The sequence below is a fragment of the Urocitellus parryii genome, chromosome 1, assembly GCF_045843805.1.
Source record: "Urocitellus parryii isolate mUroPar1 chromosome 1, mUroPar1.hap1, whole genome shotgun sequence".
Classification (NCBI taxonomy): domain Eukaryota; kingdom Metazoa; phylum Chordata; class Mammalia; order Rodentia; family Sciuridae; genus Urocitellus; species Urocitellus parryii.
In genome coordinates, this window is record NC_135531.1 from 146,621,641 (window position 1) to 146,646,994 (window position 25,354).

Here is a 25,354-nt window from a genome sequence, read left to right on the forward strand (position 1 = left end):
CTTCTCTTTCATTCTTGCTCTGAACATTTCAGCATTTAATGGTATTGAAGTTGACCTTTCAGACTTGGCTTAGAAGGAGTGGCAGGAATGGGCATTGTTTGGGGGAGGTAACACATAGCTCGTTGAATTCCCAGGAGTTGGCACATGTCCAGATGCATGGCAAAGACTCAATAAATACTAGAGGTAAAGCTTTTTTTTTTTTTTTAATTGGGGATTGGACTCAGGGATGTTCTACCATTGAGCTGTATTCCCACCTATTTATTTATTTATTGTGGCAGGTACCAGGGATTGAACTCGGGACACTTGAACACTGAGCCACATCCCCAGCCCTATTTTTTATTTTATTTAGAGGCAGGGTCTCACTGCGTTGCTTAGCTCCTCGCTTTTGCTGAGGCTGGCTTTGAACTCAAGATCTTCTTACCTTAGCTTCCCTGAGCTACTGGGATTACAGGTATGCGCCATCACGCTTGGCCCGTTTGTTTTTGAGTCAAGAGTCTCACAAAGTTGCCTATGCTGGCCTCAAATGTACTGTCCCCCTGAGTCACTGGGATTACAGGTGCATGCACACTGTACTTGACTGCAGATGGGCCCTCTGAGATAGAATACCCATGTTCTACCAAGTTAAGAGCTTTACTTCACAGTATTAGGAAGACCATAGGAGTTGGTTCTGGATTAGAAGGTGGAAGAAGCCGGAGCATTCAACCCCTAACCAGGGCACAATGCAATTCAGTGCCCTTGCAAAGAGTCCCCACTGGTCAGCCTGCAGGGACATTCCCTGAGCTCAGCAAGACACTGACTTTGGAAATACTATAAAGGGAAAAAGCAGTTCTGCAAAATTGGAAATGAAATCACTGCAAGGAGGGACAATTTTTAAATGATAGGAGAGGGGGGAAAAAAACAATACCCAACAACAACAACACATCACAGTAGACCTGGAAATAGAATCCCCGAGTCAGCTGAGAAAGTCCAAATGTGATTGCAAAAAAGAGCTTTTATTAGATTGGCCTCAGAATGCAAAAATAAATAAATAAATAAACAAACAGAAAACCAACCTAATCGCTTTACAGAATGCACGTCCATTATTTAAAAGCTACACCTCCACGGAGTGATACTGTCTGGTCCTATCTGGGTGTCAGGTTCCCTGGTGCAGATGGGGAAGTGATTCTAGATGGTTTTTCTCTGCATCTGCCTGCTTTTGTGTGTGGCTGTAAAGCTGCCATCTGCAATTCTGACAATTTAATGTCCTTATCCATGACTATAATTGTCCACCCTCTTGATTTCTAGAGCTTTTTATCTTCAAGACACCTATGATGTCCCTGTACCACCCTTCTGTGTCTTAGAGAGAACCACCAGGGAGGCTGAAATTCAATTTTAATGTTTTGTTTGTTTGTTTTTAGCTCTTTTTAAATTCAGGCATCTAAAGGCTAAATCTGCTTGAAGTACAGATGTCTCTGAATTGCTTATCAATGCCACTGCTAGCACGTCTCCAGTGTATCTAGCACCAACTCCTTCGGGATCTCTTCCACAGCTTCATGTCTTCATATCTCCATTTAAACATCTGTGTTCCCATCCAGCCCGAATATATGATAGTGCCCATGTCACAGCATTGTGCCACTACTTGTTGTCATAAAACCAGTGCACCTGCAGCCTCACTTGGAAAGATGACAGTATAAAGAACACTGGAAATTCACATTTTCCATAATAGGGCTTGACTTCTATGGATCAGGTCGTGAGAGTCTGAACCATTCAATACATCCTGGCACATAAGTCTTAAATAACAGTAATAAATTAATAAATACATAAATTACTTAAATATTTAAATAGCAATAAGGTCAGTGGCAACTAGAGTGCTGAAAAACATATATAAATAAATTAGCTCATTGTGTCAGTGAGCACATAGCTTCTACATGTAAAAACATAGCAAAAGTACCATTATGGTCCTAAAAAATTTTAAAAGCAAATTGAGTAGAAAATATTTGGGTTTTTTTTCCATTATGTCTTGAAAAAATTTTGTATAATATCTTCCATTTTTCCTCCAAAGTTTCATCCTGAGATTGGAACCTGGAAAAGAATGTGGAAAGCCTGTGTGGATGAGAAATGTGGTGGTGAGGCCCTCTGATTTCTCCACACACATGATCCCAGGCAGTTGGGTTTGGGGGCTTCCATGTTAGAAGGCTCAACCTTTCTATATGTGGCCTAGAATTTGGCAGATACCATGTTCCATGTTTTCCAAAGATTGGTTTGTTCATTCTTATTTTGTTACTAGGGATCTAACCCAGGAGTGCCTAACCACTGAGTCACATCCTTAGCCCTTTTATTTTTTTCATTTTGAGACAGGGTCTCACTAAATTGCTGAGGGTCTTGCTAAGTTGCTGAGGCTGGCTTTGAACTTGAGATCCTCCTGTCTCAGCCTCCTGAGTCACTGCGATTACAGGCGGGTGCCACCATGCCCACCTCCCCAGAGGTTCTCTTGAGGATGTTTCTTTAAAAAAAAAATGTGATTGGGTTGCTTCCTCATTTAGAACACTCAGTGGCTCCCCTGGACCCCAGAATGAGGTTCTAACTCCCAGAATCTCCACGCCCTTCTTGCTTTGACTCCTGGCTTCCTCTCTCTCTTTTGTGCCTTCTCTTTGAAGACAGGACCCATGTCTGTTTCTTTACTGCAATATCCCTTGGCCCAGCACACTGCCTGACATAAACAGACATCCAATCAGTATCTGTTACTGAATAAATGCTTTGAGCTCTGGTGTCCCTATGCTGGGCATCCCACTCCCCCTTTCCTTTCCTGGGCAGCCCCCGCATCATTGTTCTCTACCTGGGGACAGGTCTGGGCTGGGCTTCGTAGTTCTGCTCACCTAAGGGCAGGACATAGTTGCCCATTCACTCCACGATGAGTTGTAGTATCGGTCCCGGGCTTGCACGCTGACCTTGGCACCCTTCTGGCAGGTCACTGTGACTGAGGTCTTATCCACGTGGAGAGTATTGCTCTGAAAAGGAGTGGAAACCGTAAAGTCCACTGACATTGCAGTCACTTGGTAGGCCACACCTGTTTCTGCAGGGCACCATCTCTTCAAACCAACCAACCAGGTCTGGGGACCCTGGCAGTTCTGGCACTGAGTAGAATTGCACCACCTACTGGGCACTTAGTGGAATTGCAGCACTTACTGGGCACTTGGTGGAATTGCAGCACTTACTGGCAGAATCTCCGAACACACATGTGGCTTTTCTATCTCATAAGCCCTGAAGGGAACCGGTTTGGTCCAGCTCTCATCTTTCTACACAGTGGCCTTGCTCCAAAGCTCTGTGGACAGTCAGTCCAGTACTCAGCTGCTGATGGGACTCACACAGCTTTTCTCTAGCTGTCTCTTGCATATTCAGAATCCATACTCCAATCCTCAAAGCCCTCAGACTTGCCTTCAGAGCTTTAGCAGTGCTACTTAATAGCTCTGGAACTTCAGGGAAATGTCTTAGGCTGCGTCTCTCCTCATATATGAGCAGGGACAACAATAAGCCTGTCTCATAGAACTGCAAAAGTTAAAGTTGATCATGTAAAAGCTCTTTGTAAGTCATCAGTTTGTAGAGAGCCCTAAGTAGCACCCAATAGTGACATGTATCTTAAATAGGGGAAGATATTTGCCAAGATTTTAGGTGACAACTAGGTAAAATCTATTCCAGAATAGCCTCACCTCCCACCTTCCCCTTTTCCAGGGAGTGATTGAATTGTTAAGTTTCTACCACCTGCTAAACGCTATGCTGAATAAGACCTTTGTTCAGTGATTTTTTACAAGTGGTGTAGAAGAGGGCAGTACTTTGTAAAAGTGTCTCTGAAAACTTGTATGAGCCAAAAGGGTTCGGAGGCTAAAGCCAAACATTGGAAAGCCAGCATTTTGGCCTTGTAAGCATAGCCATCCTGTTTGGTGACATGATTTTACCATGTTTGGAACAGTCAGGAGCTACCCATATTGGGTGAGACAGTGTGAATGCTTATCGTTCATTATATTCCCTCCATGGAAACAGTCATGTGGGTATCCTGGAGTCCAGGACCGGTTTTTGTGCAAGGATGAATGGTCAGCCATACTGGAGGCCATGGGGTGGCTCACTGAGTCTGGGTCCTGGTTCTACCACAAGTCACAGCCTCTCGGAGCTTCGTCGTCTTCACTTGTGAAGTGGTGAAAGTAATACTGGCTGCCTTCACAGGGTTAATTGTATGCATCAAGTGACATGCCCTTGACACAGGCCCATGGAAAGGACTAAGTCAAATTAGCAGTGATTACAGTGAATCCCACCATCATGTATAATTATAATGCATCAATTACAATATAGAAAATCAGCTGTTATCACCATTCATCTCCCTGGTGTGTGTCCACGTAACTTCCCACAGAATCTGCTGTACCTAGATGGTCTCTTACCCTTTTCTTCTTCTTGCCCTGGACCTGCACAGAGAATGTCAGGGAGAAGTAGGAGTGCGGGGTGCTCCAGCTGTCCGGGTACTCCCAGGTGACCTCCACCTGCTGAGGAGTCTTGGATGGCTTCATCTTTAGGTTCTTGGGTGGGTCAGGTTTGACTGTGGAAAAGGACAAACACCTTTATTTTCCTAATGGAGCTTTGGAGTTAGGGTTTGGCCTTCTGATCCTGCTTGCACCTTTGAGCAGCCATGAGTGGCAGGGTACTACTTAACTTCTCTGAGCAGCTGACTGCACTGGGAAGCCTCTCTGCCTGTAGGTGTACCCACTGGCGCCCTGTGCAGGGAGTCATCATTAGTGGCCACAGCTTTCACTTTTCCAAGAGAATCTCGGACTCCTCATCACTGCATGATCCCGTGAGCCTCGGTGGTGGGACCACCCTTGCTTAGTGCCTAGAGGTGAGTTCTTAGTTATGAGCTCACTCTGAAAGCTGGGCTCTGTAGTGAGGGGCCACCCTCTCTGTGTTGAATCCCACACTTGGCACTAAATGAAGAGCTGAGCTGAGCTGCCCATGGAGGTGAGATGAGAGACTTCCCACTCACTGCTGCACTTCCTTTTGTGTTTTCATGGCTTTTGGCACTGATGGGTTGGACAAGTTAGCACTGATTGTCTCTGTGCTTGTTCGTTTTTTTTTCTATAAATAATGACTGGGCACCTATCCCACGCCACCACTGTACTGCATCTGGAGGACAGTGAGCATCTCAAAGTCTCTGTCCTCAAGTAGATAGGTGCCTTCTCTATACGAGGGGAGAGCACCCCTTCTGCAGGATGTGCACAGGCGCTGGGGACCCAGCACAGTTCCACACAGAGACCATGGCTCCTAGGACATGCTTTGGAAATACTCTTCCCTCTGTTCTTAATACAGCTGATATCTTTCCTGGAGGTCTCAGCTGAATGTCAGCTTCTTAGAGAGGGCTTCCTTGGCCATCCTCTGGGGACTAGACCCCCTGTCTCCACCCCCACCCCCGATACAAATTTCACAAATTCTAGAGCAAGTTCTATGAGCCTGTTACAGTTTATCATGATAACTGTTCAATGAACAAATGGTAATGGAAATAATCAACAGTGACATCTCTACCTGCCACTTAAAAAGAAAAAAAAAACAAATGTACCTTTTGGAGAAACTTATATAAATCTGTGTGTGTGTGTGTGTGTGTGTGTGTGTGTGTGTGTGTGTATGCAAGAGGAAGACTGGTTGGGAATAATTTTGGTTTGGAAAAATTGTAATTAGTAGGGAAGCTCTAGTTCTGAATATAAATATTATAATTGAGGGGCCCTTGGATCCATGATGGCGTCCACCTGGGTAGCAGAGCTGAAGCATAGCAAGAGCCCCCTTTCTCCAGTGGGGCAGATCTGGGCCTGAATTGCCAGCTGTGAGATCTGAGAGTTGAGGCAAGCTGCTTAATCTTTCTAAGATGTAATTTCCCCTTCTTATAATGCAGACAATAGGAAGTAGCTACATCACCTTTGGGGTGTTGCAGAATAAAGAGCATGCATGTAAACCATTGACCCCAATGTCCCGCTTATGGTGAACATGTGACAAATGGCATCTTTCCTTATGAAGCACAGAAAACCATGCAAACTCACTGATGTCTCTGATGAAGAAGCTGCTGACGTAGTTTTCGTACTTGAGCTTGTGAACTGCGTCCACCACCACTGTGATGGGCAGGGTCTCCTCAGCGGTGGGGCAGGCACTGTCCTCCTGGCACTGCACCGAGTACTTCTTGTACTCTCTCTGCTCTATTTTGACCCTCTCTGCAGAGAGAGTTGCTTCTCCACACGTCACCCCTTGAGGGTCAGGGGAGCTGAGGTCAAAGACAGAAATTATCCTGTGTTACAATTTGGTGAGTGAGTTCCCAGTGATGGCAGTCACTGAGGTCGGTAGGCCTCGAGAGTCTGTGTGGGACAAGATTTGTCCAACTGGACTGATTCCCTGCAGTGGGCAAGAAACAGACCTTTCCAGAAGAACAGGCTTTAGCTGCAAGAGATTGGAAGCTACAGGGGTATATATACCCCTGGCCTAAATGAACATGGAAATTTGTCAGATCCAGAATCCCTTCTTAAATCCCCTTATTAAAAATTTAAATAAATTTTCCAATTTTAATCACAAAATTAATACATACCAATTATAAAAATTAAAAATGATAAAGATGTGTACTAATAGTGAGGTGCAGTGGCATAGGCCTGTAATCCCAGAGGATTGGAGGCTGAGGCAGGAGGATCACGAGTTCAAAGACAGTCTCAGCAATTTAGTGAGGCCCTAAGTAACTTAGTGAGACCCTGTCTCTAAATAAAAAAAAAAAAAAAAGAAAAGATATTTTTAAAACATGGCTGGGTCTGGGGATGTGGCTTGGTGGTTAAGCACCCCTGGGTTCAATCCTCAGTACACACACCAAAAAAAAGTGTATGAAGGAAGTACATATCTTCCCTATGCCTGTTCCCCACATATAAATACTTGTTGTAGCCTGTTGAATATTCAATATAATCATATAAGCCACACGTATATATGTTTATGTATTTTATCTATATAGATATCAATTTATTAAAATAAAATAGAATCAAATTATATGCCTATAATTTTGTTACCATCTTGTCCCTGACAAAAGTGTTAGATTGGGTTATTGATGCTAATGCATGCACATTAAGCCAGGGTATATTGTTCTAGGCTTTATTTAACCATTCTTTATTTAACCATTTGATCAACAATGTCGCAGTGTCACCTAAGACATGCATGGGTGTCTTTGGACACTGGGGTAAGTGTTTCTCCAGCAAGCATTTTCATTTTAAAGATGGAAAGGGAGACCTCCCAACACTTAATTGACCCATTTAAATGGCGGCAAAGCCAAGGTGCTCACTAGGGTTTGCTCTCAGCTGTTCCAGATTGCTTAAAACGTGATTCAAGTTGGACAAACAGTGAACCTCAGATTAGCAACATCAGCAGAGGAAACAGGAATTGAAGTGGCCGTGGGAAATTTTCAGGAAGCCTCACAGAGTTCTGGAATCTGCTTTAGGGCCTCCGAGGTCTATGTCCCTGGGCACTTGTTTCTATTTTTGAGTCAAGGTACAATTTTGGCAAGTCATCTGTAGCTTCGATTTCTCCTTTTTTATTTCTCCCTGTGGTGCCATGAGCCTTAATGAACCATTGCCAGGAAATTTGGCTGAGTGGGTTCAAACACAGCAGAGACTGTTGTCAGGCCCTGACCATATCCTGCCCTCACACGCATTTGTTCAGAGGATTGGCTTCCCACTCCATGTTTTCCTTGCCTTAAGCAAGAGAGGGGAGTTGAAAAAACATGGGATTGATTTTTTTAAATTCTTATCACTAATTGATGGGTCCACTGATAGTTTCCCCTTATATTCTTAATGAAATGGTGGCATCAAAATGCTGAGAAACTAATGCGGTTTCACTTACCCTCTGTGGCTCTTGACACTGAATTTCACATCAGTACTGATTGCCGTCAGCCACCAGCAGGTAAAACGTCCAGAGTAATTCTTTGCCTCACATGTTACAAAGTTCTTATTTTCAGGTTCTGGGTTTGAAAAGAATAAAAATCCAATATTTAGGGGTTGTCTCCCAGGAAGATTTTGATTTTTGTGGTTAGTCACAGGCCAACAAACGGTACAAGGATGACATCCTTCCATTCATTTCCTTTGAAAATGCTGCTACTGCTCGGGCAGGTTGTTCTGCAAAGACTGGGAACAACCCAATAGGAGGCTGATTCTGCCGAGTGTGCCACTATACACACTGAACACTTTGGACAAAAGTATTAATTTTTTTTTTTTGGCATTCATCCAGATTGGTTAACTTCCATTCGCCATCCAATAATGTTTGCTATTTAAAGACAACCTCAGCACAGCATTCCAGGTGACAATGAAACTCTATCTCAATATGAAATTTCAAGGATTGATCAAATCCCCAAATTCCAGAAAGCAAAGGAAAATGGAGGTTTTGGGTGGTTTTTATACAGACTTGCTGTTCTTTCATTAACTCTACTAATTATGTCTTGCCTTTTCAATTTTTAAAACATTTCTGCACCTTTTATTGAGGGGAAGAGAAATGATACTCCCCCAGGGAATGCAATTACCTTTTTTCTTCAGAATATCAGTGGACCAAATCCCATCTTCATTTTTGTGAAGCAGCAGGAGCATCTGGCTCAGAACTTCACCTCCTCTGTGGCAGGTGTAGCGGCCAGCGTCTTCAAACTCTTTGACTAGAATGGTCAGGGTTTTGCCAGAGCCTAAGACCTCGCTGCTCTGACCTGAGGTCCAGGTGATGCCATCTTCTTCAGGAGTGTCACAGGTGAGGACCACCGTTTCTCCAGGTGTGTCAGGGTGCCAATCCAACTCCACCACATAGACTGGAGAGCACCAGAAGTAAAGAACCATGAACTTCAGGGCTATTTTATTAACCATCTTGGCATCTCCACCGCCAAAGCACTACCTTGGTCATAAGTGTTTGGCAAATGCTTCCTGAGATGATCTTATACTATTGGGCTCTGCTTGGGCTCAAGGTCATGGAGCAGAGAAACAAAGGGTTTTAGGGCTGCCGGGGACTCATAAGCTGACAGAATGCCTTTAATGATCAACCTCTGATTAGTGGGCACATGGAAAAAGACTTTGACCCACCCTCCCCCCCCAAAATATATACAGAGAGCACAAGATTCTTTGTCAAAGGTCTAGTGGAGGTAAACACCCAGCACAATTTCAGTTTCATAGGGTACAGTATGCAGGGCACAGTATGTTACAGAGTAACAGTAGTGAAAGACCCAGGGTTTCCTGGTCAGTCTCCATAACTGGTTAGGGGATCTAGAGAAATACACCTAACCCCTAAAACCTTACTGTCGTCATCTGCCAACTGGGAACATGAACAGTATCTATGTTGTAGGTTTGGCTGTGAGCACTAAGTGAAGGAAGCATGTAAATCCAAGGCACTTAGCACGTGGCAAACTGTGTTTGTTATTATTGTTAGTCACAGCCCAAAGTGTCAGCCAACTGCACCGAAAACTCTCTTAAAATTTTCCACAGGGATTTAGCAGTTTAGTTCCTTCTGCACGGAACTCAACAATGGAGATTTTCATGGTCTCTGTTTTCTAAGCTGTTTTCTACTCTTAGAAAGCAACCCAGTAGATCACAGTCTTTTCATTTTGTAGGGGAGGGCTCTGAGGCTAAGAGGCTAAGCAAGGTCATGTGCAGCAAGAAGCTGAACAGCAAAACCTTGGACCTTTGTCTCTGAGGCTTGGATCTCTAAAGCCAGTATCTAAACTGAGGGTGAGGAATGGCTCAGGAGAGCATCCCAAATGGCAGGTCGGGTCAAAGCTTTGTTCATTTGTTTATCCACGCATCAATTATTAATGAATGGCACCGAATAGTTTAACACAGTGGTTCTCAGAGCCTTATAATCCAACTGCCACCAACAAGCAGCGGCTAGGGAACCTGTTAGAAATGTGAATTTTCAGTTGCTAAATCAGAAATGCACATAACCACAAGGAACCTCACTCTCCTCATCTGCCAACTGGGAACATGAACATCATTGGGTCTGAGTCTAATGATGCCTTTTTTTTGGGGGGGGGGGCTCTAGGTGATTTTAATGCCTGTTCAAATTTGACAGCCACAGGGTGAAGAGCCTGGATTTTGGAGTGACATGGGTCTGGATTAGAATCAGCTCTAGGCCTTACACTAGCTTGGGGCCTTCGGCAGTGGTGGGGGAGGGGCACTCAACTACTTTAAGCTTGGATGTCACCATCTTTCAAAGGAGAAAAATATTAGTAGTTGCTTAATGTTGCCGAGGTGTGGGATTATATAAGCTAATTCATCTGAGAGCTTAACACGGCGCCCTTAAGTGCCCGGCACATGGAAACACGTGATTGGCATTCAAAGGTAAGGCACTGTGGAAGATAAAGTGCTCCCTTCACATCTATGGGATTTGTAAGTACTTGAATGGGTAACAAAGATAAGAGGTAAAAAGAGCTTGGGGTCCGACACTTTGGAAATGATTAGCTCTGCTGACATAAAACCACTGGGAACCTGAGGCTGTCTCTAGTTTTTCTTTGTCCCTGCTGGCAAAGGAACAGCATGGTTATTTTCCTGTCACAACCAAGACTCGGAAGCCCTAGAAGACCTTGGCCCAAGGGTAGGGAAAACAAATGCCAGAAGAAAACGAGGCTTGACTTCATTAAGAGGCCTCCCAAGGCCTCTCAGTATTTCTCACACTGACATTCTGGAATTTCTGTGGTTTACCAGATCAGAATGAAGGGGTTACCTAGGCAAAGGCCAGAGTTCCTAAGCACACAAGAACTCCTAGCTTTGGCCTGTATTTAAGGGCGGATTTAACATTCTCTGACCTTCATGGGGTCAGGGAGGAGTGGCAGCACTGTCCTCTTCCTGAAATTTTTTAGAATGAAGGAATGTTCTTAAAGTTCTTTCTGTCACCCATTTCAGGGTTATACTCACTTGACTATTAAAACATTATTTTTGATCATCGGCTGAAATCTTCATCTTCAATTCATGTCTACTTCCTTTGACTCAGCTCTCCAAGGACCCAGAAAACAATTATTTTATGTCCTTGTAACATTTTCAAGTAACTTCAGTGCATATGCTTTGAAGTGAGACAGAACTGGGACCAAGTCCACCCTGTTCTACCCTTGTTAGGTATGTGGTATTGGGTGAGTGGCTTAATCTCTTGAGCCTCAGTTTTCAATATCTGTAAAATGGGATGCAGATAATCCCTATCTTGCATGGTTGTTGGGAAGTAAAGTGAGATCTTATGTTAATGCATAGTAACAATCTTTATCATTATGTAAAGATAGCCATCTCCAACATCTGGTGGTCTTTCAGGTACAAGTGACAATCAGCTAATGTGTATTTACTAAGTGAATAGTATGTACTAGTAATTTGTTGTTGTTGTTATTACCAGCGAAGACCATAGTTCTTTTCATACCACAGTCCACAACAAGCCCCACCTGGCATCCAACATGAAAACCAAACAATGTAGATACCCTACAGGGGCGGAAGGAACATGGCCTTACAGGTTCCCCGTGAGGGCTCTCAGGAGGAGGGCTCAATTGCCCATTGCTGTCTGATTTCCATCAGGGGCTGCCTGACAGCCCTGGCTTAGACTCTGGGGCCTCCACAGAGAATCATGAGAGGTTGGTTACCATTTTTCTCCAGTTCCCATATGGCCAAGAGGGGAGATGCCAGCAAAACCAGGGAGACCCAGGAGATGACCAACAGCCGAAGACACATCTGTAAAGGGAGGAAGGAGGCAAGAGAAGAAAGGGGAAGGAGGAAGAGAGAGAGGTCCATCATTATTCAGTTAGCTTTGTGAGCCGTATCCACCTTCTATCTAAGTTTTAAATCTGGACTTTCTCCACACTCTCATGTGAATGTGATGAGAATTACAGGAGTCCTATGCCAGTCTCTGGGTAAGAACATGTTCAAACAGATTCATAGGCTATCTGGAGCTGAAAGACACCTAAGGTGTGGCCGTCTGACACAATTAAGATGAGAAACATAAGCTCAGAGAAGGGACACAAACTTTTCTGGATCAACATTCAGCAGGTATTTATTTAGTGCTTGCTGTAATTTTAATACAATACTTAAAGATCATTGAGCTAACCATGGTTGGGAATGAAAAGTTTTCACCTACATCCTGCTTTCTAGGTACAGATACTTCCATTCAGTATCTTCTAAGTCAGTATATTAGATGCTTCCTCTCCAGTTGGAGTGATAAGCCCCATGCCTGTATCCCTGTAGCACAAGGTAGCATGAATTGGGATAACTAGGGCCAAAGGACTTAGGTTAGGAATGGGAAAGATCATACAGAAGTGAATTTTCAAGTTTTGACAAAAACCTGTATTGATTTAGTTTCTCATGTTTCAACAGCAGCGACTCTATATTTCAAGATAATTCCCACATACTATGAACCCAACAGTTCTCAAACTTAAACATACATCAGAATAACTGGTAAGCCTACCAAACAGTCTGCTGGGTTTCACCACCTCAGTGTCTGACCTAGCATGTCTTGGTGCAAGGCCTGAGACTCTGCATTTCTAATAAGGTCACAGGTGAAGAGGATACTGCTGGCCAGGGGACCACACTTTGAGAATCACTGTTTTAACCACAACTCCTGAAAATCAAGGTGTTCTTTGGCAGAAGACAATAAAATAATGATAGATGTACCATGAAGTAATGAAATGCATACTTTCATGCTAAGCCAACCACCATTTTCTTTTAGAACACAGTCTAGATTCGTATCCAGGGTTTGTAGAAATCTTTAGACTGTGAAAATTACATTCCATCTATAAATTATGGTGAGGTGATGATTATTTGATTTCATTCTGAAATGCCTCCATCCATCTTGGCGAACACCAATGTGCTGCAGGAACATGATTACGGGGACCATTGGTGTAAATCATACGAAGAACAAAGCTTAAATGTGTCACTCAAATACTTTATAAATGTATTTGGTTGGTATCACAGCTGTGGCAGAACTGTTGCTAAGCTATAAGTTTGGTTCCCTTTTATTATAAAGCTCCTGAGGTTCTAGTTGGCAAAGGGCATTGGTTGGTACATCCATAGGCTTGGAGTCAAACAGACATGGGCTTGCATTCTGGTCCCACCACTCATGAGTTGTGGGGTGTTGGCTAAATTACTCTCTGAACCTTAGTCTCCTCATCTATCAAATGGACATAATAAAAGCACCATGTCATTTCAAAGGGTTGTTGAGGAATTCAATGAGATGATATAATAGAAGGCAACCTATCACGTATTAGCTCATTTCTAGCAGAAGAGATAAGGGGAAAAAATGGGCGCTCTCTCTATATATTGTGCATAATGGATAGCCAAAAAAGTCATGCCAGGCTATAAGGAAATGTCTACAGAGATACTGCAATGACACGGGCCTGTAAAAAATTCACGTGTCAGCACTCTGGCAATGGAACCATCGGAGATTCCTGGCATCTCCTGGTGATTCCTTTGGACTCTCTCAATGCCGGGATTTTCCCTTGGCTCTGTGCCAAGCACTTCCTCTCTGGGCCCCAGATCCATTTGAGCATTGCAGGATCCAGGGATCTCTGGCCATGGTTCTAATAAACAACTGCTATTCTGTCATCATCTGCATTTCAAACTACAGAACACTGGGAAGGGATGGAGACAGTGCTGGGTCCCTACCTGACTCAAACCTAGATAAACAAAACAGGGTGCAACATGGGTTTATCCGTGGGCTCTTGGATTGATCAGCTGAGATTGGGAAGCTGTAGCCCTCAGCCCACATTTCCTTGGCACAGTACATTTGAGAGTCTTGAGGATATTTTCCCCCCATTCAATTTCATATGTTTCCGAAACTCTTACAACCCTTGCAAGAGGAACAAAGGGACCCCAGTTAGGCATTCCTGCTTCCTGGGGTGTGCTACTGTAGCCTAGCACTGGGGTCAACCTGGGTATTCCAATAATGAATAGATCTTTTGCAGGTTTTATTTTTTCTGGTTACTTTTCAACTTGAAAGAAAATTGTAATTTACAAATTTACAAAGACATAGTCAAGCCAGCGTGGTAGTGCACCCTGTAATCCCAGAGGCTCGGAAGACTGAGGCAGGAGGATCATGAGTTCCAAGCCAGCCTCAGCCACTTAGCGAGGTGCTAGGCAACTCAACAAGACCCTGTCTCTAAATAAAATACAAAAATGGGGTTGGGAATGTGGCTCATTGGTTAAGTGCCCCTGGGTTCAATTCTCCATACCAAAAAAAAAAAAAAAAAAGACATAGTAACAGATGGCATGGGAGGCACATGCAAAGGGCTCCAGTCCTAGAGCTGGTATCCTAGCTCTGCTGCTTGCTAGTTGTGTGACCTCAAGTGAGTCCCATAGACCTCTGTGGGCCTCACAGTCTGAATCTGTAAAATGGGCATCCTGTTGGAGTAAGGAGCTAATGAAATAACTCATGGGAAATGTCCAACTTGGCACCCATGGGCTTATCCTTGGGCTCTTGGTCCCTTAGCTCCTTGCTCTCCTCCTTCTATGGTACTTACAATAACACAATTCCTTCTTTAAGGTTTGGCGGCCCCCCACACAAAGTTCTCTGATAGCAGGGATGCCGTCTGTGTTGTTTCATGCTTTATTCCCAGAGTCTAGCCAAAGTCTAGCCAAGAGGGGTTCCATGAATTAGCAGTAGTATAAAAGCCAGACAATTTTGGATCCCAGTAAAATGAACTCTGAGAGGGTCCCCTTGTTCAGTTCACTATCTTCAAATTTCTTCTTTTTTAAAAAAAGGGAGCTATCAGCTGGGGTTTCAAGTGAGATCTTAACCTGATCATGTCACTGCACACAATTGTACTTGGGCAAGTACGAGACACCAGTATAGTAAAGATCACCTCCCTCCCACCCTTCTCCTGGATTTTAGAACTCTTCAGAAAATAGTTGTAAACCTTACCACGGCTTTTCATTTTGTAAGTGGATTCAAATTTAGTTAATCCCAAAGAACCAGAAGACCTACTGTCCAAATTGGTTGATTCAACAACAGAGCATCCCAAGGATGGGAGTGGATATGACCTGTCACATTCAGTCACCAGGCCTAATTTTGAATTCAATAACTTCAAGGCAGGTATGAAAGACTTTTAAACAAGTTTTCAGTACAAAGGCAAGCACCACTGACTTTAACTGTACACAAGCCTCTCATTGATAGCCATTAATACTTCAGGACACACACAAACACACACCCAGAGAAACATAAAACAAACCTTTCTGTCAACGTGGGCTTGTTCATAGGTCTTGGTATACAATTATTATTAATTGGCTTTTTAAACTGGTGCTTTATTCAAAGTACCTAGTTTTCACCAGTGTCCCCAAAGGTAAGTTAGCTTCCAGTGAACCAGCCCTCCACACTGCCCAGTGCAGAGGCAACACCTAGCCTGCAGGACAGAGGGAAGGGTGGCAGGGCCCAAGGAGCAGCTTACCTTGGCTTGGTGCAGGCTGCAGGGTCAGATGGGCTTGAAACCGTTGTTTCCTCTGCTGCTGGTCCTGCTCTTGGAGCTTATATACCCTACTCCTGCTGAGCTTTCTGATGGAAAACCAAACTTGAAACTGACTTGTTCCAAGTTGCAACATTGACAACTCTTCTCAAAACCTTCTGGGGAATTTCGAGAAGTTCCTCCCCTTCCCCCCTCGGTGTGTATCAATAACACTGAAAGGAACCAAGACATCAAAATCCCAGGTAGGAGGAAATGACTTTGGGGTGGGGAAAAAGGAAGGAGAGGGGAATGCTAATTTCTTTGGGTTTGCATCATAGTCAAGGTGCTTAGAGACGGCCCTAGGCAGCCTCCCTGGGTTCCACAGACTGGGGGAAAAGAAGGCCAACGGGAGTCATGCAGGAAGCTGAGTTTGGGACAGAATAGGGCAATGGGCATGTTAGTTAGAGGTCCCCAAAGCCAAGTCCATGGCTCTCCCAAAGTCAAGGGAGATGACTAGCAAAGGGCTTATCTGGGGCCTCTTCCCCCCACTTCATCCCATTAACATCTAGATTTCAGACTGTGCCCACCACACACCCAGGCACACCCACTCCTCCCCACACTGCTGCATATCACCCATAGCTCTGGGAAGATGACAAAAACTCGTGTACAGTAATAAGACAGACACTTGCAGAGACACATCCTGGGCTCATAGGTGCTCACTCACAGACGGTAGCAGCAGGTGAGACGGCCACAAGCAAGCCTGCCACAACCTATGTCACACTCAAGACATAACCTCTTGGGCAGCCAGGCATTGGCACACACATCTTTGGCCTTAGGAGCCCTGAGTAGATGCTCCTGAGGTTCAGCGAATAAAGACACCTCTCTAGAGGAATGTAAAGTGGCCCAGAGGTGCGCAAAGGTAGACGCTGGTGGTAGTCCTCCCTTTTGGCCCCGCCACCTGCACATCTGCACAGACAGGCGCCCAAGTTCCCACACGGAGGCGGCCGTCCCGGAGCCGCCGACAGAGGGCGCTGCGGCGAGGCGCGCCAAGTCCCGGAGCCCAGCTCGGCGGCCGCCTTCTCCGCCCCGCGCCCGCCCCGCCGCGGGGGAAGTTCCTGGGGCTGGAGCCCGACCGGCCAGGTTTCGGGCGGGCTAGATTTCCGGGCCACTTTCCTTGTAGTGTTCGTCGCGGGGGGAAAAAGGGAAACCCGAGCGAGAGCGACGGAGCTTCCCAGCCGCACACTTCCTCCCTCCAGCCAGCGGCCCTGGATGGGGAGGGAGGGGCCGCTAGGCGGGCAGTCCCACCGGTTATCTACCTTGTGCTCTGACTGAGGGAGGAGACATTGCCTCCAGCGCAGAGCGCTTTCTATTCTTTTGTTCTCTAGGCTTCCCCCAAATGATATCTCGGATCCAGGGTATTGTGAACCAAGAAGGTTGCATTATATGTTGGTTGTACAATACCATTGTGTGTGTGTGTGTGTGTGTGTGTGTGTGTGTGTGAGAGAGAGAGAGAGAGAGAGAGAGAGAGAGAGAGAGAGAGAGAGAGAGAGAGAGAGACTGAGTTGGAAGGTGCAGCAGGAGCAGATGCGAGGGGTGGGGGGACCCTGTGGGCTTTTCACAGTTGGTGTATCTAGGGGGCCTTTCCATAGTTTAATTTTTTTTTGTTATTGTTACTGCAATTTGATTGTGTGTGTGTGTGTGTGTGTGTGTGATACTAGGGAATTGTACACATTTACTGAAATATGCAACAACTTGTGGTAATCCTTTCTGTAGTAATGTATTAATCTCACCCAGTCAACTCCAGAGGGTACTGAACAGAAAACTTCTTATGAAATAGTCTCATGAAATAGTCTCACTTGTTTAGGCACAGAGGCTACATCACTACTGACGAGCCCTGTGTCATACATAAAATAAGATGAATCAGGTCCTGAGTGACAAATATTTCTCTCATGAGTTCATAAAAAAGCATCCTCAAAATTCTAGAAAAACCTATGATTGGTAACAGAAGACCTCAGGAGCAGTAGTGTGCTAGTTATGCAAAAGAGGCTCCAAGGTAAGTCCCAGCTTCTCTCTCCCACTGAGATTGCAGCCCCAGGGCCAATCCTACATGGAAATATGGGGCCTCCACGTTCACTTACTCCAAGGGAGCAGTGGGTGTTTCAGAGCATGGTTTTAGAGCCACATGGAGAACTGGATTCCAACTCCTGCTCTGCAAGTTTCCACTTCTCTGAACTTCTTATCAACAAGTGAGGAATAGAGATGGTACCTGATTGTCGATTGGCTGTGCAAATTGAATGGGATTTGGTGGGATGTACCTAACGTGCATCCTGGCTAAATGCTTAAGAAGGCTGTTTGTACTTATGTATTTCAATACTGTCCTGTGCCCCAAAGGCTTTTGGTAGCTCACAAGGGGACATCAAAGATGATAGCAGTGGAAGGAGACAGAGGCAAGTAATGAGACGGGGCAGAACAGGGCTCCTAACAGTCCTTATACCATGAAGGCCACGTGGCTGTGACTAAGCCATTCATTTGGCTGCACATCCAGATCAAGATGAGAAAGATGAACTGGGCCCACCTCATCTCTGCCCCATGGGACTGTTTTGGTGAGTCCAGTTCAGCCATGGTGGAAGTAGTTCTCAAACTTGATCTGTGTATATCAATAACAGGCTCCAGGTTGTTAGCCCTCACATTCAGAGAGGAAGATCAGTAGATCCCAGTGGAGCCCAGGAGTCTGCATTCTAAAGTGGAGACTCATGTGGCCCTCGCAGGTAGTTGTGTGTGGGTCCCTTGGCTGACACTTCTAGACACTTCACACTCGTGTTCCATTGACTGGACAGACATCCCGGGCCTCGTTCATCTCTAGACTCTGCACAAGGCCAGCCAGTACTCTGGCTATGACAGTGGAATACCCATTGTCTGGGGTTCTCAGAAAAGGTTTATGAACTTGTCCCACTTCATGATCCAGACCCTGACCCCAGGCAAGCTGAGTCAGAGCCCCTGAGCTCCCTACGCTCCCCCTGTGGGAGAGGAAGGATGAGGCTGTGAGAGGCTGGCCATCCCCCCAGAAACTGAAAATAACTGCAGAACTGTTTGACCACAACTCTACCCCACGCCCCACAAAAGATCGCTTTGAGCTTCTAGCACACATTTCAAATCAAGGAGGAGTCATGTGTTCTTTAAAATATTTAAATGTTTAGCCAGGCGCAGTGATGCACGCCTGTAATCCCAGTGGCTCAGGAGGCTGAGGCAGGAGGATTGCAAGTTCAAAGCCAGCCTCAGCAATGGTGAGGCACTAAGCAACTCAGTGAGACCCTGTCTCTAAATAAAATACAAAAACGGGCTGGGGATGTGGCTCAGTGGTTGAGTGCCCCTGAATTCAATCCCTGGTACCCTCTCCCCGCCAAAGTTAAATGTTTAGAAAATTACACAAGCAATACATGCATGCATGCTATTGTGAAAAGTTCAAAAATACAAATATACGTGGAATATTAAGTCAGAGCCCTGATTGGAGAGTCTGCTGGAGGAGTCCCTCAAGCCTTCTTTATGTAATTATATCTATCTGGTCATATAAATGGGACCCACTATACCCACATTGTTCTGCCAATTGCTCCTGTGTAGTGGTTAGCAGTTTGCTTCTAGAATCAGACAGACCTTGGCTGGGTGATGGGCCGTATTTCAGATACAGTTGTGACAGTCTATTCTGTATGCGTGGTGTCTCGCTACAGGTTGTAAAGGTAAAATCTCTTTCTGATTCTAAGCTGCAAAAGTCTGAGTTAAAGTGTAAAAGACCAGGTATTGTTAAAATTCCTCTGCTACCCCGGAACCAAAGTGTAAAAGACCAGGTATTGTTAAAATTCCTCTGCTACCCCGGAACCTGTAATCCCTGTAGCTGTTAGGACAATGCTGGAACTGCCCAGTAAATATCTCCATTGATTCCCTGGTTGTTTAATAGCTAAGGGCTCCAAGTAGCTTGTCATGTAAGCATCTAGGCTCCAAAACCAATCAGTTTAAATGTGTACCCCGCTTAGGAGTGACCAATCACCCCTGCCCAGACTGTTCCCGCCAATGAATGTACCAATCCTGTCTCAGAGTTGTTGTTCAATTCTCCCGCGCCTCATGATGATTTGTTCTGATGTATGCAAAGCCCCCTGCCCTCTCCAAAAAGTGTACTTAAGCTCTGCTTGACCTCTGCTCTGGGCTCTGGGCTGCTCTCCCTTCTTGAGTGAGCATGGAGCCCCAGCGCGCTGGAATGGATCCCCAATAAATCCCCTTTTGCCAATTGCATGGAGCCAGTCTCTTGTGTGGTCTCTTTCTCCGACGCTCCGCGGGACCCTTACAAGGTCACCTGGGTAGATTCCACCTGTGTATCAGTTAGGGTCCCTCGGACTTAGTTTTCCCTCTAGCGTCTCTCAGACTATCATCCCTTCACAGTTCCCGATGACAACCCACATGGGACAACGTTCAGGACAAAAAACAAACAAGCAAAAATCTAATAAGACCAAACCCCCACCTTTCTTGTCTGCATCTCTCTTAAGAACAAAAATCTTTTCTCAGCTGCTGCTCCAGCCTTTTCTCCTGCACCTCTAAACCACTCCTGCCCAAGGAGTCTGGGCTGACAGTGGAAATTTTAGAAAAGTCAGCTTTGGCCTTGAGCGGGGAATGGGTCATGATCCCAGGGGAATGGGTTTGCCAACCAGGCAGGAACAGGTGGAACCCGGGCCACAGGGGTCAGCCAGGTGAGCCCAAGTGATTATGGCTGAAGATAAAGTAACAAAAGAGGGCGACCCTGTGGATAAGGAGGTAAGGCTGCTTCCTCAGAACAGTCCAACACCCTTGAAGGGACACTTCCAGCCTAGGACTGAGGGCCACCGTGTAGATACCTGCTTTTCCAGAAAACCAGTAACAGGGTCTATCTGAATAGTATTGTCAGGGGAGCAGGGTCCTGAGGAGGTCCTCCCCAAAAGGCCGTGAAGGTCTTCAGTGTCATTGCTGGAAAGAATTTAAGTGAGGCCCCGATTGATTTTGTTGAGAGAAAGAGAGAAGCACACTCTGAGAGTTGGGGTGGTGTGTGGCCGTTGGAGAGGAAGGCGTGAGCCTGTCTTTGCTGGGCATGTTCATACGCCTAAGATCAGTAGGGCAGGGACGTGATCTAGAGGGTGTTCAGTTCTTCTTGGTGTTGGTGACCATGCTGACCGTAACCGGGATGGGGGGTTAGTTTCTTCTCCGATGTCGATGTGTTTGCTTTGTGAATTTAAGTAGTATTGCATTGATGTATTGAGAAACTAATGTGACTCCCTTTTTTGAGAAACCAGCCTCTACTTCATAGCAAAGCCTGTCCAAGGAAGGGGGCGTGACCCTTGTTTTTGGAAAAATCCCAGAGCACTCCTAAGCACATACCCACCCTGCTGAGTTGTTTGTCTGTAAATAACAGGAGAGGTCCCTGACTCAGTTAGGCTAGGTGAGACCCTATAGCAATGCCCCCAGCAACCTCCAGTCAGCATGAGACAGGGAAAATACCTGGGATGCCAGATGACCCCCCAGTAGTTTATGGTGGTTGATAACATGTTGGGAAACCACATAGTTTAGCACGTACACCCCTCGTGGCTTAAACCAATCAGTTCAAACGAATCCCCCTCTTGCACTAACCAATCACTCCTACCCAACTTGTTCCCGCCATTGAATGTGCTAATCAATGTTAAGAGTTTTTGTTTGACTTTCCTGAAGTATGGAATGATTTGCTGTGTGATGTTGTGATGCATAGAGTATCCCCCCCCCAAACCTATAAAATCTCACTGAACAAAAGACCGGGACTCACTCCCTGGGACAGCAGCATCGGGAACGGTGGTGAGTCCAGGCTCAAGCTTGCAATAAAGACTCTTGTGTGATTGCATCGGATTCGGCTCCTGGAGGTCTATTGGGGTCCCATGAATGTGGCATAACAGTATCTGTGGAGAAGTTCTAATAATTGGTTTAATAATGCTGTTTGTGGTCAAGGTAGGTGAAAGCGACTTAGATCTGGACCTTGGATCACGGCCGCCCTATGTTCTCCTCCATGTCCCCTTCTGCTCATCCTTATATATCTCCTCTCCCACCTCAGCACAAGGGTGCAGGAGTTTTGTTCTCTTCTGTATGTTTTTCTAGTCTTTCCAAAATGTCCACCACGAACTCGTATTACTCTTCTAATTAGAAAAAAAAAATGTTCCCCAAAGAGGAGATGAATGAATGAGACACACAAAGAAGGTGGTCCATGGAGTGGCGATGGGTTTGCTCTCCAGGATCACACGTACCTAAGCTAGATCATGAGTCACATTTCCAACGTAATTCTCTGTGTGCACACATAGAGCATTTCCTGGGGCATAAGTCCCCAGGTTACTGATGAAACATTTGTGGTGGTGATGGAGAAAGAACAGTCCTACCTGGAAGCAGAAGACTGCGGGGAGTGAGCACATTCAACCTTCCAAATGCACTTCAAATACCTATTTGCTGTTTGGATGCTTTGTGTAAGATTCCTGGAGTCAGCTGCATCCTTAAAGGGACTCTCAAATTTCTGGCCCTGGTCCCCCTCAAAAATGAACCAGACCACATCTCTACAGAGTCACCCTTCCTTTCTTTTTATTTTATTGATTTTTTAAAAATTTATATATGACAGCAGAATGCATTACAGTTCACATTATACACATAGAACACAATTTTTCATATCTCTGCTTGCATGCAAAGTATGTTCATACCAATTCGTGTCCTCATACGTGTACTTTGGATAATCATGACCATCACATTCCACCATCATTTCTAATCCCATGCCCCCTCCTTCCCCTCCCACCCCTCTGCCCTATCTAGAGTTCATCTATTCCTCCCATGCTCCCCCTCCCTATCCCAATCCCCAAAAAACAAATGCCAAATGAATGTTTTCACCCCTCCTTTCTTGGCCCATGATGGAAGGCAGAGGTGTTGGAGGTGGTCACTGCTGATTTTCATCATTCAAGTGGACATCTTTGACTTGCTCAACTGGACTGGTTACAGGTAAGGTCAGGGCTCCCCTTTGACATTGATTGTGCTGTTCCCATATGGCAACTTTTTTTCTTTTCCTCTCTGCAATTTTTTGTTAATCCCAGTGAAAGGTAGAGGTGTGCAGGCAAGGAAGGAAGTGGGTGTGTCCTGGGCTGTAGGAAATGGGTGTGCCCTGGGCTGTAGGAAGTGAGTGTGTCCTGGGCTGTAGGAAGTGGGTGTGCCCCGGGGGTGTAGAGAGCAGGGAGTAGAAATGCCTACGCTCAGGAACACCTGGACTTGGCTGTGGGTTGGAACAGGTGGAGCAAGGCAAGAGGTGGGGCAGTGTGGAGAGGGCAGGCCCCGGGTGAAGGCCTGCCCTGGCTGGTGGTCTGCCCTTCCCCTTACCATGTCTGCTCCACCCACCAATGACTGAACATCACCTGGTCCCTGTGCACTGAGAGGACGAATTGTTGAACCACTGTACAGTTAAGCAGAACCTGTGGAGCAGGCAGGAGTCTCCAGGTGAAAAAGGGCTTGACCCAAAATCAGGGCCTCTGATTTGAGCCTCTTCCACTGTGACTGCTAATGTGACTCATCCAGTTGAGGCTGCGTTAGTTTCTCTGTTGGTAGGAAATCTGTATTTATCTGGGCCTTTATTGTATCTTGCTCTAGAAATCTGCTCTAGAAGATAACTATGACCCCAGTCTCCTGCCCTATCATTTTCTCTCTACTTTTTAGTTTTGAAAAATCCTTTTCTATTTAATCTATATTTAGTTGCTTTTGGTGGTACTTTAAAAAAGAAAAAAAAAACAATACAGTGTGCCGGTCATACCTGTCATCTCAGTAACTCTGGAGGCTGAGGCAGAAGGATGGTCAGCCTCAACAACTCAGTGAGACCCTGTCTAAAAATTTAAATTTAAAAAATTGAATAGTACAAAGCACAGTGACTTTTTAGTCATTCTGCTTAAACATGTAACAATAAAATTGACAAATTCTATTTTATTTATGTTCATAAATAGGCAAGAGATGTTCCTTTAAGATTTTGGGATCCAGAAGAGCCCTGACCTGAGCACTCTGCCTGGCAGTTACTCTGCCTAGGGAGATGAGGCAAGATGAAAATGTGGCAGGGAAGGGGCGATTAGACACCAAGGAGTTAATGCCTACAGCATCATCACAGTCACCATGTGAGCATCAGGGGACGAGGAGCGCCCCTTCTGTAGTATTTGGGAGGCCAGAGAAACATAGCATAAAGGAAATGCAGCTCCTCAGTTTCCTCAAGAGGCAACACAGCAGACAGACCCTCGGGTTGAACAGTCTTGGGTGGGCATCCCAGCTTTGCTCTACCTACTGGATGATCTTGGACAATTACTTCAATTCTCCAATCCTTAGTCTCCTCACCTGTGAAATGGGACTAGGAGTAGTTCATACCTCAGAGGGTGGAGAGAAGGATGAGGTTACAATTTGCACAGAAGGTGGACCAATACGTGGTGGCTCTTATTAAGATTAACTAATATATACCATGCACGTTGGCACATGCCTGTCATCCCAGCAGCTCAGGAGGATTGGGAGTTCAAAGCCAGCCTCAGCAATTAAGTGAGGTCCTAAGTAACTCAGTGAGGCCCTATCTCTAAATAAAATACAAAAAGGGCTGAGGATGTGGCCCAGTGGTTAAGCAACCCTGGATTCATTCCCCAGTACTTAAAAAAAAAACCAGTAATATGAAAAAATAAGCAATTGGTTACTAAGTGAGTCTCTCTAGTGTTACAATGTGGCAATCATAGATATTAACACAGCCAAGTTTTAATAACCACTTTAACTTTATGTCATTGTTTGCTTGATCAGTTTCTCATATGACAGAATATTAACTCAGCATTTACTTTGTGCCCATTGCTATGCTAGAGGGGAAGTTCGGTTCCCACTGGGAGGGTGCTCAGGATGCTAGGAGGCAACACAGAGGCCAAGAGGCAATGCTGATGAGTGTGACACATCTTGCCGTGACAGCCAGGGCTGGGTGCTTTAGAACACACAGGTCTTTGGGGTCACGGTCAGGGAAGTGCAGGAGAGGAAGTTTCTAGGCTAAGACCTGAAGAGTGAAGCCGCTGACTTCTTTGCCTGTGCTTCCATGGCCCATGTGTTTCCTGGGTGACTTTTTTCCCATCCAGTCCTTACAATAAAACAATGAAGTTGATACGATCCCGTCCACTTTGCAGATGAGCAAGCGGAGGCTCAGAGATGTGAAGGTAACTTGCCACAGCAACGCAGCTAGTGAGAGGAGAAGGCGAGATGGAAACCTGTGAGTCCCTCTGCACTGTCTGTCCAGCAAGGCCAGCCCAGATTCCGTCTATAGAGTGAAAGCTGCTCAGGTTACAGAAGAGGCTTTATCCTTAGCTAAGCCACAGTGGGGAGGGGGCAGAAGAGAGAAAGAGGGGTGGGGTGGGGGGTGGGGATGGCTCTTGGGGAGGAGAGGGATGTGGTTCCAGGCATTGTTGAGAACAGAAGCTCAGCCTTCTGGGGGAACGGATGAAGACCCAAAGCCCCTCCCGTGGCATTTCCTCTGTGTCTGTGAGTGCCCTGGGCCCCAGGGCTCCCCAGGGACCACTGCAAAGACACTTGGGTGCACTCGGCTTCCTCTTTCACCAAGAAATGAATAGGGCTGGTTAAAAGGGAAAAAGCATTTCTCTAATTACTAAAACTGTTGAACCCTTTTTTTATATTTGTTGATTGCTGGTATACCTTCTTCCAAGAAGTGTATGTTCAGTTCCTTAGCCCATTTATTGATTGGGTTGTTTCTTGGTATTACGGCTTTTGAGTTCTTTATATATCCTGGAGTTTAGTACCCTATCTGATGTGTGTGTGGTCCAAATTTGCTCCCATATTGTAGGATCTCTATTCACCTCAATCAAAACTACTCTAAGATTTCATCTCACCCCTGTCAGAATGGCAGTAATCAAGAATACAAGCAAT

At 45.5% G+C, this 25,354-nt stretch overlaps 1 protein-coding gene across 1 annotated transcript; it reads right to left on the reverse strand.

Annotated features, from left to right (window-relative positions):
* Positions 1–2,855: 2,855 nt before the first annotated feature.
* On the reverse strand, positions 2,856–11,705 carry Il12b (interleukin 12B). Its single transcript, XM_026395354.1, has 6 exons — positions 11,618–11,705; positions 8,549–8,821; positions 7,876–7,993; positions 6,051–6,268; positions 4,410–4,564; positions 2,856–2,987 (listed from the first exon to the last, which is right to left on the reverse strand). The coding sequence occupies exons 1-6, from the start codon at positions 11,703–11,705 to the stop codon at positions 2,856–2,858; spliced, it is 984 nt and encodes a 327-aa protein (XP_026251139.1).
* Positions 11,706–25,354: the final 13,649 nt, after the last annotated feature.